General features: G+C 36.9%; 1 protein-coding gene across 2 annotated transcripts in view; it reads right to left on the bottom strand.

Annotated features, from left to right (window-relative positions):
• Window positions 1-12,210, bottom strand: part of EFHC2 (EF-hand domain containing 2) — a 62,565-nt gene that overhangs the window by 2,812 nt on the left and 47,543 nt on the right. For both annotated transcript variants that reach the window (XM_086740106.1, XM_086740113.1), the window contains exons 12-13: window positions 7,749-7,946; window positions 7,057-7,149 (exon numbers count right to left, since the gene is read on the bottom strand). In XM_086740106.1, the coding sequence (XP_086596232.1) occupies window positions 7,057-7,149; window positions 7,749-7,946 (291 nt within the window). The remainder of the gene's footprint in view (window positions 1-7,056; window positions 7,150-7,748; window positions 7,947-12,210) is intronic.

Below are 12,210 nucleotides of genomic sequence, written 5' to 3'. Positions count from 1 at the left end.
TACCTTTTGGGTAATAATTTTTTACTCTTTTATAACCAAGCACTGGCAGGAGTGCAGAAAAACACTACCAAGCCATCAGGACCTGTATATTATACATTCTATTTCATATACTTACACCTTATTATTGTCCAACCATAAACCTAACACTGCCACGTCAACCACTAAACATGTCCCTAAGTGCCACATCTACATGTCTTGTAAATATCTCCAGGGATGGCGACTCAACCACTTCCCTGGGCAGCTTGTTCCAATGCTTGACAACCCTTTCAGTGAAGAAATTTTTCCTAATATCCAGTTTAAATCTCCCTTGGTGCAACTCGAGGCCATTTCCTCTCATCCTATCCACTTGTTACCTGGAAAAAGAGACCAACACCCACCTGGCCACAATCTCCTTTCAGGGAGTTGTAGAGAGCTATAAGGTCTCCCTTCAGCCTCCTTTTCTCCAAGCTAAACAACCCCAGTTCCCTCAGCCGTTCCTCATAAGACTTGTTCTGAAGACTCTTCACCAGCTTGATAGATAGAATGATAACTTGATAGGTAGAATGATACAAGAACGCTGTGCTATAACAACTGACCTGCTTTATATAGCTTCTACAGTCATGTCCTGAAAATAAGCAATCTTTCAAAAATGCTGTTTTCACATATCTTGGGATCAATTTACAATTGACAAACAGACAGCTCTCTAACCTATCAAATAATAGCCAGATTTAAAAACCACAACCCTTGTCATTTGGTAGTCATTTTATGGCATTGTTCTTTATTTCCATGGAACAAATATGTATTTGTGTTAGTTACAAGGGTCCCGTAACTGCATGAAGATATATACACTGCCAGCTAAGGTCTACAGGTATGTGGGGAATATGCTATCTCCCTTCCCGAAATTTCTAAAATCATTACCCTGCATTAATACACCCCACGGGAACAGATTTGTAAGCCACATCATCCTTCTGCCATTGATTTGGATGAAGCAGCTTCAGAAAAAAAAAGCCCTCAATTCAGCAAAACACTTAGGTGATTAAGGCACTTGGGAACAACTTATTTCAATGGGACTAGTCAAGTGCTTGAAAGATACCTGCAAGCTGAAGCTACCATGCAAATAATTTTTCAAATGAACAGCTTAACTGCTTTGCTATAAATACTGTACTAGCAGCTTCTGTGAATGACATCTGTCTCACCTAACACTACCTACATATAAAGGGGACCGGGTTTAGGCATATAAGCACACCCTGGAGGCGTCTGTACTTCACTGGGGTCCATGGAGAGACATATATAACTAGTAAGACTCAATACCTATTCTTTGGCAGGAAACACCAGGTAAAAAAATTTTTGCCCAGTAATCTGGTGAGACAAATACTACTGCACAGCAATAAGATCATCTCCAGGAGACAAGTCTTTTAGAAAATCATTTTATCGTGCTCTTAAAGAAATAGCACTGCACAAAACACGGGCCTCAAAACCCTTCAATCACTGCAGAGAGTTCTGGTAATAATTAAGCATGAAGGTACTTTAAGGGAGAATTTACAGCACAAACTGGGAAAACAATACTGTAGAAGAGGAGAAATAAATCTATGACAAAAATAAACTGCAATAAACTGCAACTCATCCCCTCCTTCTCTTCCCCCCACCCCTTTCATTTAATAGTCAGCAGGAGAGACAATAATAAAATATATTGAGAGCCATAAACTGAGATGCTAGTGATAAACTGGAATGTTAAGTACAGTGAGTTATGCTGAAGATGAAAGCAAAGTCAGAAAAGAATGCTACTGTTACCCGTATTAAAGAGGAGCCTGAAACATTGCCATGAGAAACCTTCCTATGATAGCTTGCTTCTTTAAAATAGCTCACATGCAAGTTAACATTTTCATAAAGCCTTACTTTTGAGGAATAAATCCAATACACAAGAAAATTATCATTCCCACTTCTAGGAGGTTGTTATTTGTTTCAGGTTTTTTGCAGGTGGCAATTGGGAAAAGAAAGGAGTTTCATATTAGAAGTAACAAGATAATTAAAAAGCTTACACCTCTTGGAAAAATACTATGGCACACAGATTTTGAATTTCAGAACTATCATGACAATAATTTTTTTCTTTTACTATATATGTATTTATCTTTTGCTTGTTGTGAAAAGTCAAGAGATTAAGTCTACTACCAAGACACAGAGCTGTATAAGAAGGATTTTTAAATATAAGAACAAGGCAAGGCATGTAAATACTTTTAAACTTTATGTTGAGGCAATGAGGTCAAGGAAGGCATTGCTTCTGCTTTCAACAAACATCAACAAGGAGAAAAGTCCTTTGATGCAACAGCACTAGCAAACTGAGATGACAATATGGGCATGAAGTTAACTATAATCAAAGATTTTAAGACAGGCAGAAGAAATGGGATTCCTAAATCCTATATTTAAATAGCTACAGCAAGCAGCTTAAAATATTACTCTAGAATAATCCACAAAAAAAAAATAAAAGTCTACTCTTTAGATCTCTCTCTTGCTGTGACTTATTATATCAATCTACTAAATGCACACACTTGCAATCTGGTACAGAGTATCCAGATGGACTAAGATGTTATCAATTCGTGCATTACCACAGAAGAGATGTCATACATTTCAGTGGCTGGAGTTAATATGACCGAAACTGACAGTTGCTCTTCGGGAAAGGAAATTAGATTTGTCTTATCAAGAAGATGCAACAAAGATCTCTTGAAACCATGCTCCTCTTCAGTTTTACACTATGACTTCACCAAGGCATGTGATTTTAGACTATGAAAGTCACTCCCCATCCCTATCATAGTTTGCAGAGCTTTTCTTCTTTCTTTGACGTTATAGAAACAATTGCACATTTCTGCTTCTAAAAATATATTCATAATTAAATACTCTAGATATTTTAAAAATCTGGTTAAATCACATTGTGACCATTCCTGAGGATGCTTTGGTGGAGAACGGCTACTAAAAAATATTTTTTCCTTCCCATCAAGAAATCTGTAACCCAAACATGCATGTGAAAGTTAATGAACATGCAGAGTTTTTTTAATTCCTTAGTTTTGAATATTTATTAAGAAGCTAATCTGGTAAGAACAGAGGAGAAGCATCATGCTGCTTTAACCTCAAAGAAAATTAGATTCTTCAGCCTGTTTGATACACAGGTATACACCTAAATTGCCATAAACTGCTCATATGAAAAGATTTAAAACGGCAAGCATGGACAAGTCCGTGCAGCTGATTGATATGAATTAAATAATGGCTACTATCTTGTGTATACATTTATTCACATCTTGCAAAACTACAAATTGAACCATCGGTTCCTCAGCATAACAAAAATACTTTATTTTAAGAGATCCAACATTAATGCTGGAAAGTCTCTTCATCACAAATGGCATAGACAGTCTCAGGCAACAAAGGTAACAAGCAGAACAATTTTGTGACCATTTCCAATCTTGCTCCTGCTACCAGGATACTTGCTGTAGCAGGAAGAGAGAGTTTGCTTCCTGAAAGAAACAGGCCAACCCTAAAAAAACAACTAGGTAGGCAACTAGGTAAAAAACTATTGCCCAGTCACAAATCAGGGAAAAGTTGAGCAACCAGGAGGGGCCTGTCCTGGCCGATTAGTGACTGAGAACATGTAGAAGGCCCATTGTTATCAGGCACTCTTACGTGAGACAATAGGGATTAACTGTTTCGAAACAACAAGCCCCCCTCCAGAGTCTCCACCCTGGTACTGTGGAGAGGTGAATAAATACACAGCCACTTTTAACAGAAATTAAAAGACATATTTTTAAAAATAGGGACATACACTTAAGAACTAATGAGGAACAATCAACATATAATAATTGTAAACTTGAGATCCATTCTTTCTTCCCTCCTTTTTTTTCTTATCTGCCAGGTGTTTACACACCCTCTGGGGAAGGACTGCATCTTTTTAAGTCCTTGTTAGCATATATTTAGTATTGCAGTAAATAAAAATAACAGAAAAAACTCCCGAATTCATTACTTAAGCACTTTAGCAATATTTATTTATTAAACAAACTATAATTGTTCATTATGCCTGCAGAAATGCTTATAATGACTACTACAGTTTTCTGGCAGAAACAATTGTGTAGCAACTGCATTGTTTAATACATTGTGATTAAAAGTCTGTATTGCCCTGTAATTAAAAAATTGAGAAAATGCTGATGGAGAAAGGAAATACTTTTGAATAAGCCAGCTCAGGTAAACTGGAAAAATGTTGGGTACCTAAATCCTACTATTCCACCAGCCCACAACTGAAAATATAAATTTACTCTAGACAGACAACTTGAAAGGGTCTTATGAAACCTCACAGTCTTTGTGCTAATTTTCCCTACACTCTGTGGAAACTGAATGGTCTTTGGGTACAGTAAACAAAGTCTTGGGTCATCTGGAGGTGACCACAAAATTAGACAGTAACTTCCAGTCCCATCTCATGCCTTTCATAAGTGACAGATCATTGCAGTATATTTTACAAATGTAAATAATAAATACTTTAAGAGTATTACCTTTCAAAATGGAAAAATAGAACCATTAAGTCCTACAGAAAGTCTTTGCCACTTAATCTCAGACAGCAAAGCTGAATAAACATATATCTTCAATCCTGAACTATTATCTGATCACATTGTCTAGCATCACTTTATAGCTGAATAGGGTCCAGCTAGTACATTAGCTATATATACTGACTTAGAGGGAATCAATCCAACAATTTTTTTTGTATCACTTTCTTCCTTCATAAATACAGATACACACTGTAGGAACACCACCACCGCTTGCTTCAGAAACATCAATGGACACAAAATTACGTGCTTCTTTATCCAAAAAACCCAGTGAAAGAACATTGTTGACAAACTTTGCCTACACTGAATTGCATACTCCCCAGCAGTGAGATAGTTCTTCATTAACAATAAACCTGCCTGTTTCGTGATTCTTCAGCCTCTGAGAAAACTCCAGAAAGCAGGAGAAAAGGAAGAGAAAAGTCTAAATCTCTTTCAGCCAACTCTACTCTTCGATTTCCAGATTACTGGAAATTAACTCCTATTAAACAAACTTTAAAAAAATCTTTCTCTGACTCTGCACTCTCATGAAACAATGCAGTTACCAAGCAGTGCCAACTCCACACATTATTAAGAATGTGACAATCTTCCTTCTTATCTGCAGCGCAGTGGCTCACCACACAAACTGCCATCTTTCAGAGCAGCTGACATTGTAACTTGCACTGGCATTACACATAGCACTCCATCATGTGAAGTACTTCTCACACTAATTTCTGAGGTCCAGCTTCACACAATTCACCTTCCTCATACAGAAATCTGCAATACAGGTTGGCCACAGCCTGTTTGGAAACAAAGGAAAATGGATGGGAATTTATAAATCCAGCTCTTACATAGTCTGAGGAGATAACTCTCCCCTCCATCGCCTACAGGAAGAACCTACAGTGGCTGAATCCTAATTTAGCTGTCATGGATACCTGCCTAACGCCGAGTGAAATCCAACCCTTAGTCTCCTCCTTGTCTTCTAAGCTTATCTCTTAATTTTTATTACAGTGTACTGGGCTTTTCCTTTTTAACTGCCTACACTGAAACTTCAGGAGAGAAAAGGTTCATCTCACAAAAGCTGTCCTTGGTAGAAATTCATAAACAATAAACACTTCTCTAGAGTCTATGATGTGTCAGGCTTGTCCGTTTTTCATCTGCATTGAGTTAGTATGTAAGCAAAATCTCCAGTCCCTTGTCTGTGCATCTATTCAATTTCAGCCTTTATGAACTGGAAACTATGAGAACCTCTTGTCTAGTACAGGATGTCAACTGTCCTCCAACACTTTTTGTGTTGGGCAGCTTAGTGGGAGTTCTAAAAAATGAATTTTAGATTAATGCTAAAATTCAGACATGCTTCTGATGACTAATGCTTGTACCCTAACTGTCAGCAGTGATGAATGGCAAATTGCCAAAGTTGTCTATCTGCCTACCGCAGGGAACTGTTCTGAAAGTTTTTGGTCTGGAAACAGGGGCTTTGTGAAAAATAGCTCCTTAGGCTTCTTAAAGCAATCTTCTTGATAATGATTTAAGTAGGAAGCCTTGTTTGCAGTACGAAGATGCTTAATGAAAATGGATTTCACACTTCTGCTTGACAAGAGTCTTCACTATTTGATAAATCCAGATGCTTAGTTTGCAATTCCTCTTGAAATCAAGCATATCTACCTGAAAGCATCTAAACATGACAGTAGACAAGATCTGCTTCTGCTTTTTACACTGTTTGAAAGCAGACAAAACATTTAAGGATTTCCCACAAGGGAAAGAAGAGACCAATGAACACACATTTAAACCTGTTACCAGAAAATCTGGCCATTAAAACCAAACTCAATATGACATGAGTTTTCAAAACATCACAGGTTACTCTGAACTCTAGCCTTTAATACAAATGCACTGAACACTAGTTCTTTTCATTTCTGTCACCATTAATAAAGCTAGCCAAGCAATTTGTCTCGAAACAATTAAATGTGCTATGGAAAAATACCAAAACCATGCCACTACTGCTTTCCTTTTTTAAAAATTACAATAAAATATGTTCAGGTGAGATCAGTAAGAGTAGCAAACCACTTTCATTTACTAGATGCTGTCTACTTGACTCAAGGACATTTCTTTGTATTCATCTTGGTGTGTTTCTTAAAACTCACCTAATGTCCTTTCATAAGACTATTGTTTTTACCTTACATATACACAAGAACAAACAATGCAAAAAAAAAAAAGTGAATCTCATTGGTAATGAGAAGTATCAGTAACTGATTCACATAAGACTAATTCCACAGAATTCCGGCAAAACCCAGATGATCTACTGTGCCAGACAAAATGAAGAGAAGTTTCTAAGATGGATGCACTTAGTCAATTATAAACATTCTATAAATAGGAAAGTTCACATGTGTACAGGGACAAAATCAGCATCATGAAATGATTAATATTATATACAGGACAAATTCTTAAGAACTGTGTCTGCAGTAGACATTCAGAATTGATTTGCACCCATGCATGCAGGTCATACTATCAGCCCTTAACTTACGCAGTCAGTAAAGCTTGCAGATTATCACCTGCCAGTGGCAACTTAAAGGACTTGCAAATAGTCCTGCACTTCTCATGGGGCAGCATTCCACATCTACACAAACAGAAAGAGAGGGGGAGAAGTGTACATTAGGTATTTTCCAGATTTACTTCAAGTGAATGTTGCTGTGAATAGGAAAACACATGAGGAATATCAGAGTAGAGGTAAAGAAAACAAGGTTTTATGAAATTTCGCTATTACAAAACTGAGAAATTTGAAGCGCACATGGTGGCCTGTCTCCCCCACGTTGAGGTCCTTAGTGATTCTTTGTAATTCTTTATCTGTGACATCAGAGAACAAAAAGGGCAAATGAGTCATATAAAGAATTAGCTACATATCTTTTCTTTTTTTCCCTTAAATCACTGTTTTTCCTCTTTGTTTCAAAATACTGTGTTTTGCCTGTGAACAGGCACCTGATTATGTCACAGAATGTTCAGTTCAGCAGCTATAATAAAAAGTCCACAAAAAAAAATGAGAAAGAGACAAAAAGTCTATCCTTTTCTTGTCTACTGTCAAGTGCTGAGAAAGGCTTAACACTACAAATAATATTATTTGGCTGCAATATACCATTTGCTCAGCAACAAACAGAAAGTAGGTAGGTTTACAGGCAGAGTTTCCCAAATAACAGCTTAAGATAAATATAGGAAACTTACTTTTCACGGTCATTGTATATAAGCACTGCAGACAGTTGCTCAAAATTCTCAAAGCCATTTTTCTTTAATTGTTCTTGAGCCACTGCAAGGAGGAATTGGGGATCCATTTCACGTTCATCTCTCACACTGTAATAGCGCCCAAGAGTGATAATTTCATGTTCTGAAAATGCTCCATCAGTGATCCGGACTATCAAATTTCTGTTCACAAAAACAACAGCCTACATTAGTTTTAAGTAAAGGAGTTAAAACCAGTTAACAACCACTCAATTTCGGGGGGTGGGAGGGGAGGGGGGATTATAGTGCACTCATTATAAAATGCTGCATTTAGATCTTTAAAGAATGTATCTACTTAAATTTGAAATCCAGATCTGTTCAAGGAGGTATAAAGGAAGTTACCTGAACTCTTAAACTTTTGCAGGATGTCTGCATTTCCTCTGTAGTTGGCTATACATACAAAAATACATAATAATCATGACTGAAGCCTTTTGCCAGAGATGCTATACTGGCATGGAATATTAGCAGAGATTATTTTTGTCATTGCATTTACCCAACAAGATAGTGAACTAACATGGTATTACCCTGTTTTCCTCCTAATTATATTTTGCATTCTGCAGCACACGATTAATTATCTATAAACACAAAGAATGCACAACAGTTGCATAAAATAGAGAGAGAGAATTAACAACAGCAGAGGAGAAGTGGGGCAAAAGATTCCAACAGAGAACAGAATATTAATCAAGTGTCAAGCCACACTTCACAGGGCATTGTGAAAGCTGGCACTGTTGCGTAGCTTTCAGGAGAAACCTGGGGGAAGGGAAACAGAAACTGGTCACAGAGAAAGGGCAGGAAATTACATCCAACTTGTAATCACAAGTCCTCCTGACAAGAATTGAAGGCAGGAGGCAGTAGTAAGACCAGTTTATGCTTAGACATTGTCAGTGGAGAATCAGATCCCATACAAGGAAGAGCCTGAGATGTGCTCTCCCAAGATTGCTTGTGCTGCTTGGATGAATCAGCCCAATCCAAGGAAGAAGAAATGTTTCTGAGATCCATCTGATGGGCCAGTGCTGGCAGTGAATAACTAGTCATTTCTGTTGATAGCAATAATTTGTTACTGGTAACAGAGCTGGAGTGATTTCTGGGTAAGCTCCTGAAGACACTTCAGCAAGTGGACACAAGCTTTGGAGCTTAAGAACTAGGACTAGCAATTACAGTTCAGAACAACTTCCCTCTGCTTTCTGTCGTTGGTGGAGGGGAGGAGAAAGACTAATTTTAAAGACTACATTGTCATTGTAGTAGGGGTTTTGTTGCCTTCAGTGATTACAGAGTTCTTCATATATCCTGGACATTGACACAAAATAAGGGAAGAAAAACACCAGCAGTGAGGTATGCAAGGAAACCTAGGAGGCATCCTGCTCTCCTGGAAAAAAAAATAGTCCAAATTGTAGGTTATCTCAGCTGTTACAAGGCTTCTTGTCAAACCTGGCTTAGTGTCATGAACCCAAATGTCTGTCTTTGGTGAAGTCATGTTCAAAAGAATTGCCTCAATCAAAATTAGATTAATTATATATAATACTTCTGGATAAACTGCACTAAGAATAAACTTCACTGTAACTGCTGATGCAATTAGAGCTGTACCTTGTGGTACCCTTGCGGGCACTGAAACACTGTGATTACATACTGATCTTTGCAAACAAATGGAAGAAATTACTAGTGATGCACAAAGTTCTGATGCAAGACTCAAACTGCTGCCTTGAGAATAATTAAATTCTTGAATTAATCTGATAACGAGTCTCTTAACGTCCACATGTGAACTGAAAGCACAGAAACTTAGTACCCTTCCAAACTGCAAAGTTTTATCAACAAACTTAATTTTTCTTCTGCTTCCTCTCAGAGGCTTGTGCAGTCCTGTTCAAATGAAGATATCTCTTCATCAAATATGCTTGCACTTACACGGTATTCAGAAAAGGATGCTAAACACAATATAGTGTCTACATTGATTCAACTGCTGCTTGTTTCACATTAAACAAATCTGAAAAATTTATTTGCAATGATAGGAGATAAATATAAGAAGACAAGTTGTTGACAAAAGCAAACCTTATTTGAGATTATGCAAACTCAACGACCAAAACTCGGTCCAGCTATTAATATTTTCATTATCTTGTCAGTATTATTATTCCCCTTACTGAAGATCAGTATTTATATTGTAGCAGCATTCAGAGATCCAGTCAAAACTGGAGCCTCTTTCCTAGAGCCTGCAGTAACACTACTGCAAACACAACGAAGATGCCAATACTGCCTGATAAGCCTGGCACTCTAGATGTTTGAGCTGGCAAAGCTGAAAGCATATAGATAACAACATCCATCTGAATATTTCCACAGACTGGATTTCCACACATAACACATATTTTTCCACTGTCAGGATTTTAAAAGTCTTTTATTTTCTCAAGCCAGTCTGTGACAATCAAGTCATCACAACCCCTAGATAAAATTATTGTCTCATTTGGGAATTAAGGAATATTCTAGTGATTGCTATGGACTAATGAGTGAGACCCAAGATTCACATCTAAACTCTTCCTGACAAAAAGAAACAAGCTGCAACAACTGTTCCCACAGCTTAGTTATCTTTTGTTTAACTTTTTTTTTTTCGTTCTAGAAGAATAAGACAGATTGCAATCTGAATTTGGTAAAGAAAGAAGAAATAATAATTAACTGCTTAAGAGAGCTGTTTCTCAAGCTGAACTGAAGATAGGCATCTTTGTTAAACCCGCATGATTCTTTGTCTCTAACAGTGAACAGTCTTGCCAGTGGCTTATGAGAAAAAGCAGTCTGCATAGGAACATGTGATGCACAGGCATTTAAGTTTTAGTTATTTTTTTTCTTCTCTTTTTAACAAAACTTTCAATAGTTTTAACAATAGCTTAGGGGATAGCTCCAGTGTACGTCACGTGCTTATTTCCTGGACAATATGCTGTAGATTTGTGTTCTGAAAGTAGTTACAGTAAATTATATAATTACATTTCTGCTTCACTACATCATGCTTATAGATGTACTTCAAAATGCAGCTCATATAGGTAGAAAGGAAGACATCTGAACAGCCAAATTCAGAGCATAGTAAAGCTTCAGCTGTATTTAAGATAAGGAAAGAAGATTATCATGTTGGTTGGAGCTATCACACAGATAATTGCCTGTACTAAAAATAATCATTTGTAGTTAGTTATAATCATGAAATGCCACAACATATTAAAAATAAAGTAATGTGCACAAGAAAATACAAAACTGAAAGAAAAATACATATTCCATTAACAGAAAAATATTTTTGACTTTTCATATATGCAAAGAAGCGCTCTCACCCTCAGCACTAAAAATGTTTCTTTGGTTCTAAAAGAAGATACATAGATTAAACAAAAAAAAAAAAAAAAGAGAGTCTTAGATTACTGGATATCATATGAATGAACAGACGGAAATCTACTATCACGATAAAGCACAAAAGTTAAATGTTCCTTAGAGGCAAATTCTTCCTCTGGCAATGTGAATGCTTCCTGTTAGACCCTCCACGGTCGCACCGCAGGAGGGATGTAGACCATTAGTAGGTGCTCAGACTAACCCAGCTGAGCACCGAGGCCCAGAAAACATTTATTACATGGGCTCAGCTGCTTTCTCTCTTGCTGATGGAGAGGGCTACTGCGTTTTTCTTGCTGAAACTGAGTGCTATCATAAAACTAGACATATTATAGTCCATGCCACGGAACAGCACTACTCTAAATTAAACAGCTGGGCTGTTCACAGCTGCACAGAATATGACTGTGATTAAATTTACACTCAACTGAGCATCTCCTTGACAAAATAAAAATCTCTCTGCACAATCATCCCTTCTAAAAGTGTGCTCCACCACTTCCATCATGCAAATGTTCTGAAACTTTGACCAGCTCTTAGTGTGTGCAAGAAGATAAAGTTTTGCAGATGACTATTTCATAATTTGAATTGAAATCATAATTGTTTGATTTTAAACAGCTATTGTGTATATAAATTAAAACTCTTTTCCAAGCATTGTAAAGTTTCTCCAGATATACATTAACTTTCTATTTTCTCCCCTTCTTACTCTAGTAATAACTTTTTCCCTCTTAATGCAATTTATGGTTCAAAATCTTTATTCTGTTGAGTAAAATATCTGAGTCTAGAAATACTTTGACCAAAAACTGCCAATAACGGTGGCCTCTCTTAGTTTAAATTCTACATTTTAATCACATATTTTTAATTTCTGAATATCAGTTTATCTTCATTTCTTACTACTTTCACTCTGAATTGCTGGAAGAACCTTCTGCTGATCTATATCTCTTCTGAGACAGTTCAGAAGCAATTTCTGCCTTGGTTAACATTCCTATAGGGATGACATTCCACGCAATATACATCTACTTATATGCTTTAATTATTATGACAGTTCCTAAATATATAGTATATT

The sequence above is a fragment of the Chlamydotis macqueenii genome, chromosome 1 (assembly GCF_036417535.1).
Source record: "Chlamydotis macqueenii isolate bChlMac1 chromosome 1, bChlMac1.mat, whole genome shotgun sequence".
Lineage (NCBI taxonomy): Eukaryota > Metazoa > Chordata > Aves > Otidiformes > Otididae > Chlamydotis > Chlamydotis macqueenii.
The sequence above is the reverse complement of the archived record's forward strand: the minus strand, read 5'-3'. Positions and strand labels throughout refer to the sequence as shown.